The sequence below is a fragment of the Sesamum indicum genome, linkage group LG9 (genome assembly GCF_026168435.1).
Source record: "Sesamum indicum cultivar Baizhima isolate 11 linkage group LG9, ASM2616843v1, whole genome shotgun sequence".
Lineage (NCBI taxonomy): Eukaryota > Viridiplantae > Streptophyta > Magnoliopsida > Lamiales > Pedaliaceae > Sesamum > Sesamum indicum.
Genome location: NC_142665.1, coordinates 3,346,080 through 3,352,079, shown reverse-complemented (window position 1 = coordinate 3,352,079; position 6,000 = coordinate 3,346,080). Strand labels below are relative to the sequence as shown.

Genomic DNA, 6,000 nt, shown 5'->3' with positions numbered 1-6,000 from the left:
TTAGTAAGAAACATCTTCATTTATACTTAAATAATTCAGTGCACAAGAACTTAATTTCTTCACAATCTACTTAAGAGAGTGGATAAAGGTCATATACAAATGTAGATTCCAGATCAAATAGGGAAGAAAATTGTATAATTTGTTTAACAGACTCAATTTTGGAATGGTTCCACAGCATTAGTTAAGCAGAAAAAGACTTAGTCCCATATCATAACAACTGCTATTACTCCCACACCAAAGAGCACAGCAAAGAATTTGAAAAATGGAGTGTCGAAGTGACATTTGTTCTGTGGTCTAAAGCCTTTAGCTATTAAATGATTGATAGCTACATAGACGAAAACTCCACAAGCGAGTCCCATTGAGATAGCGTAAGTCCAATCAGCCCGACGGCCTTGAGTCGTGGCATCAAGAGCAATGCCTATGCCTACTCCGACGGGGCTTGAAATAGCAAAGGCAAATGAGTAAGCCAAAGTTGCCAGAAATGGCCTCTTAGGTATCAACTTTAGAAGTGCAATACCCATTGCAACAGCTGCGAATATCTTGTGAAGCGAAATCGTCCACATATTTCTCCATGCATCGGCTTTTGTATCTGAAAAAATAAATGGACATCTCCCAAATGAGGGTTTAATTCCTTAAGTTAATTGATGTAATTAATCTATCAGCACATATATATATATATGAGAATTGAAAACTGCAGTAAAACAAGCATTCTTGCTATATGTCAATGCAACATAGTCCACTCACCTAGCTAATTCGGAACATATGCTCATTCTTGGATTATTTTGGGCATATGACAAGAATCTATTTCTTTTATGCTCTAGTTTGCAGTGCATCAACGATGCGACATCAAAATATAAACAATCACATTCAAGCTAGGGACGGATTACGTGTAAGTTTCTTGGTTGTCAATCAAATATCAACTTCTCTATGCATAAGAAGCTTACCTGCTACTCCAACAGCAATGCCCTCGAAAACTGAGTGGAAGCACAAAGCAAGTATGAGAAGCAAGGTGTCACCAACTGAAGTAGTCTTCGCAAGAAATGGGTTTGGGGCAGCCTCTTTGCCGGCGCCACTCTCCACTTCCACGTCCACTCTAGCCTCCTTGTCATGGCTTCCCAAAACATACGCAATCACACTGTCTGCCAACATAGTCAGAAGATAACCCGCCGATGCCAACATGAATGAAAAGGGATAACTTTTGGTGGTAAGGTCGCCGAACGTGGAGGTTGAATCACTCAAGAAATGCATGAGAGCTGTTCCCAAGAACACACCGCCGGCGAACTGAGTGCCCAACAGAAGAAAACTCTCATTCCATCTGTAGAAATATGGGGAAACTCCCCCGGCAAATGTGCTAAAAAACATGATCAACAGACACCAAATTTTCACCAAAATCAGCCCTTTCGAGCGTGGACTCCCGGTACTGGTAGCTGGTGTGTCGCCATCATCGTTGCCTCCATGGCTCCTGATCTCAGAAAACTGGAGGAGAAAAACAAGGAATGTGATCAAGAAAGTTGACTTGAGTGAAGCCATGAAAACTAGCTATAGATTGGAACTTGGTTCTGTGTTAGTTGATATGTACTAGAAATTTGAGATATATACAAGCTGATATGTACCAGAACTAGTTATATTTGCATCATATGTTTTTGCAGTACAGATTTGACTTTTACAAGATTGTACTACACAACCCGAACAATAAATTATGGCTGACTGGCCGATTAAGTATTAGCTGTTCATATGAAAGCTCTTTGGAAAAAATGTCAATAGAAATATAATAGGCAGTGTGGTGGCCATGGACACAACATCAAGAAAATTCGTTAAAGAAAGGAAAATGATATTAGAATATATGGTTTTTGGGTGATTTGGGGAATTCGACAAGGAGAAATGTAGTAATCACGATATGCTACATATATATACATATACAACCTGCTATGTAGTTCCCTTTGATGCATTAGTTAACTAATAATATCTGCACATTTTGACCATATCCCTAATAATCATTCCCTGGCAAATAAGCACGAATGATGATGGAGGCAATGACGTGATATGCGAGCAAATTCTTGTGAAAAAGAAATCCTGTTTGAGCAACTTCTGCACTAACATATTGCAAACGTTGATCTTGTCATTTTCCTTATCCATTTAATGCAGTTAGTAATGGAATTCCTCTCTCTCTCTCTCTCTCTCTCTCTCTCTCTCTCTCTGAACTCTCTCTCTCCCCTTTCGAAAGTCTGGAGAGATGGCAGAGTCATTTAGAGTTCAAGTTGCACCTGCCTAGACATATCGATGAAATAACTGACTGCGGGTGATCTGCTAGGCTTTCGGTTATTTATGCAAAACTCTTTTCTCAACATCAATGAAAAAGCAGAAACCAAAGAAGAAGGAAAGAAACATACTGTGGAAAATATACTGCTGAAACTAAGAAGTACACTGCAGAAAATTTATGGAGGAAGAATAACAGAGTTCAAAGTTTCCAAACCTCTAGTTTTTCCTAATTTACCAACTTTGCAAATATAATTTTCTGTTGGTGACACCAAGATTAACAATTAGGATCTCGGTCAGGCGGTCAGCAGCTCTTAACTCTTATTTTATCTTAGCAAATTCTATCTTATTCCATTGAGGTATCAGAGGCATCCATAGACCCACATCTGCTTATACCACTTAGCATTTGGTACACTTCCTGCATGTCTGGCCGGTTACCTTGATCATAGTCTAAACATTTGCCTGCAATCCTTAAGTAATGAGAGATCTGGTCATAAAATCCTTGTTCTACCATACACTGAACAGAAATTCCGAGAAGCTGTGGCTCACTTAACAAATGAGATATGTGTTCGGACATATGAACGTTAACATCTGAAGAGCTAAAAATCTCACTATATTTTATAGCCATGATCAACTCAAAAAGCACCATCCCAAAGCAGTGAACATCCCTCTTGTAAGAACCTAATCCTGGAAGTTCTCTACTCAGTGGTTCCCTACTCAAACAAGTGTCTTCCAGAATCATCGCCTTTCCAAAATCTGATATTCTGGGATTGAAATTTTCATCCAATAGGATACATTTCGAACTTATCCCACGATGAACAACTCTGTTCTGATGCAGCCATGCTAATCCCTTTGCTATTCCAACTGCAATCCTGACCCTCACAGGCCATTCCATAATCTTGGCTTCGCCTGGAGCCGAGAAAAAGCAATCGTGGAGACTCCCATTGGGCATGAATTTGTAAACTAGAAATCTTTCATTCAACTCATAGCAAAAGCCCACCAGGGGCACCAAATTCTTATGTCTCAATCTGCCGAGCGTGAGAATTTCTGTCTGGAATTCTTGCCCGATATGAGGCGCGGAGATGAGCCTCTTGATTGCCAGGCACCAACCATTTGAGAGCATTGCCTTGTATGTTGTTCCCACTTCATCAATTGCAATGACGTTGTTCTGGCTGAAGCCGTCAGTTGCTTTGCAGAGTTCAAGAACACTCATTCTAGTGGCAAATTTCTCCAGCATTGATATCTGTGGACATATTACACGTATATCAGTAAAAGAACGATACAGCCTGGAATCTCATAAATTAAATGAAAGTTATGTTACCATAGTACTCTCCGTTCTCTTGCTTGAAGGATTGGATTCAAGTCTTGGAGATTTCATCCCTTTTCTCCTTATGAATTTGATCACAAGCTTCTCGAAAGACGTAAACAATCCAATAACCAAAAACAGCGCAAAAAGGACTGGCCAGCCGACGACGAATCCACTCATAAATAGAGTTTTGTGAGAATCATGTGCTGTACAAGGGTCCAAAGGTTCACCACAAAGTCCTGCATTATTTGCATAGCTTTCAGGAGGAAACAAATACGGGAACTCGGGCAAAGGGCCGGACAAAAGATTATTAGCAACTGTGAAAGAAACCAGACGTTTGAGACCCCCTAGTACTGCAGGAATAACGCCTGTGAGAAGGTTGCTGTTGAGCTGCAAAACATTGAGGTATGAACAATCCGCGATCCCAGGAGGAATTTCACCTGAAAATGTGTTGTTGGAAAGATTTAAGTAAGTTAAGAAGCTGACCAATCTGCCTATATCTGAAGGGATGGGTCCATAAAGGTGATTATTCGAAAGGTCCAGGGTGGTTAAAGAAGAACAGTTGGCGATGCCGCGGGGAAATTCACCCCTAAGGCCCATGCCGCTGAGCGTGATGCTCATGATCTTGTTCCCGCCCCAGCACTCAATCCCCGGAAAATGGCATAAATACACATCGTGCTTGCCTGAAATGACATTGAATTCCCATGCCGACAGTTTGTCGAGGGGATCTTCCAGAGACTCCTTTATTGATCTCAAGCAATCAATTTCAGTTTGCTGACAGTAAACCATGGGAAAGATGGCCGTCACTGGCAGCAGCAACATGAGCAGCAGCCATGGCAAATCTTGGCTAATAGCACCAGAATGATGATCCATAAACAAGAGATATGAGAACAAAATTCTATGCTTGGAAAGGAGAAGCAGATGATATCTACTTCGAGAATGCAAAGTCAAGGAAGTGAGCCATTTTTTGTGGGTTAATTGACTTGACTACTTGACTTTGGAGTTCAACAATCAATAGCCGCCCCTTCCCACTTTAAACCATGATGCATTGTTGCCAATGAAATTTTTAGTTCGCACTTCGCACTTTGAAATTACAGTGTTTTTGTATTTTAAAATTATAAAAATTGTATTTTAAATTAGTAGTTAATATTGAGTTTTTGTTAATAAAAAGTTATAGGTTTAAATTTCATCAGAAGCGTGAATAATTATTTCTAAATTTATTATAATTTATTTCATTATTTTTAATTATATCGATATATTAATTAAATTAATTATTGTTCAATTTATTGAGATATTAATTTAATGATATAACTACAGATTTTTTTTTAAAAAAAAAGAAATGCATTTTTCTTTGGCAGCTTGCATCCTCTGCACATGGCAACTTTTGCCTCTGGAAAATTCTTCCAACCTGAAATTAAAGGACATTCTATAAGTTTCTATATTAATTATAAAAAATGTATATTTCGAATAAGATTTATTTTAATAAAAAATTTATAATAATTTCGAAGGAAAATGATTTTAATAGAGATGTTTTAATGAGATCAATGATAACGGTATTTTCATCTCAAATTTAGATTAATATTATCATCAAGAGTTTTTTAATCTTTTATATTTCGAAAGAGTTAAGAGATGAAAAGTGTATTTGTTCCTAAATTAAATGCAAATATTTTCCCAATATATCTCTAAAATATTTACAGATACTAATGTTCAATATTAGATATTGACACCTGTAAAGAAAACTATCAAATATTGATAATTATGTATTATTTCGTCTTCTATTTTATTTTTTTAGTACCATATTTCATCTTTATCTTGGTCTGAAAGTAGGTAAGAATTTTTCTTGAACATTTATAATATGGTCATAACATAACATCATATCCTTCTTTTCTCTTTTCTTTCATTGCATCATATTCTTGAATTCATGTCCAACTCATTAATATTATATTAATGATTTACTTAAAGACTTTTTTTCACGACAAATTGATATATATATATATATATATATTGTAGAGAGACCATTATTCAAATTCTAAAAATTTGACCCAAAATCGAATTGAATAAATTATTGAATAAAAGTAATTAGCTTTTCAAATTAAAGCTATGAATTAACAAACATTAAGATGAATTTTGTAAAATTCAACTTTTTTATTTTTTTTAAATCTTCTGTTGTGAATCCGGTTAGAAGAATCATTTATTTATTTTAAATCTCACCAATTCCCCTATTTTCATTCTTTTAATAAAAATTGGACCGAGATCTGAATCAATTTTTAAATTATTGTGAATAAATCAACTGATTGGTCCAATTTAAAAACACTGCCGATTACACAGACTTAACCCTCTTTAAATTCAGGCCCCGCCCATAAACCAGCTTGATTGAGACCCAGACCATGCCAGGATCAGACCCAATTACTTTTTATAAAATTAAGGTATCTTTTGAA

General features: G+C 36.8%; 2 protein-coding genes across 5 annotated transcripts; both read right to left on the bottom strand.

Annotated features, from left to right (window-relative positions):
- Positions 1–1,590, bottom strand: ZIP2 (ZRT/IRT-like protein 2). Its single transcript, XM_011091189.3, has 2 exons — positions 945–1,590; positions 1–589 (listed from the first exon to the last, which is right to left on the bottom strand). Exons 1-2 carry the CDS (start codon positions 1,528–1,530, stop codon positions 198–200), a joined length of 978 nt encoding a protein of 325 aa, XP_011089491.1. The 5' UTR covers positions 1,531–1,590; the 3' UTR covers positions 1–197.
- Positions 1,591–2,577: 987 nt separating this feature from the next.
- Positions 2,578–4,577, bottom strand: LOC105170840 (probably inactive leucine-rich repeat receptor-like protein kinase At5g48380). 4 transcript variants are annotated; one of them, XM_020696849.2, is made up of 4 exons: positions 4,246–4,577; positions 3,898–4,002; positions 3,578–3,801; positions 2,578–3,499 (listed from the first exon to the last, which is right to left on the bottom strand). In XM_020696849.2, the coding sequence occupies exons 1-4, from the start codon at positions 4,433–4,435 to the stop codon at positions 2,603–2,605; spliced, it is 1,416 nt and encodes a 471-aa protein (XP_020552508.1). In that variant the 5' UTR covers positions 4,436–4,577; the 3' UTR covers positions 2,578–2,602. The 4 variants fall into 4 exon arrangements, with proteins under 4 accessions (XP_020552508.1, XP_020552505.1, XP_020552507.1 ...); XM_020696846.2 differs by having other exon boundaries at positions 3,898–4,576; XM_020696848.2 differs by having other exon boundaries at positions 3,578–4,002; positions 4,246–4,576.
- Between the last annotated feature and the right edge of the window lie 1,423 nt (positions 4,578–6,000).

What these genes read in the sequence shown, in the direction of transcription:
- LOC105170840 (XM_020696845.2), bottom strand. Translation starts at nt 4,435, where the DNA reads ATGGATCATCATTCTGGTGCTATTAGCCAAGATTTGCCATGGCTGCTG. An exon ending in AGAGAACGGAGAGTACTATG is followed by an intron (nt 3,500 to 3,577) that starts GTAACATAACTT and finishes ATATGTCCACAG; the next exon opens with ATATCAATGCTGGAGAAATT.
- ZIP2 (XM_011091189.3), bottom strand. Translation starts at nt 1,530, where the DNA reads ATGGCTTCACTCAAGTCAACTTTCTTGATCACATTCCTTGTTTTTCTC. An exon ending in CATTGCTGTTGGAGTAGCAG is followed by an intron (nt 590 to 944) that starts GTAAGCTTCTTA and finishes TTATTTTTTCAG; the next exon opens with ATACAAAAGCCGATGCATGG.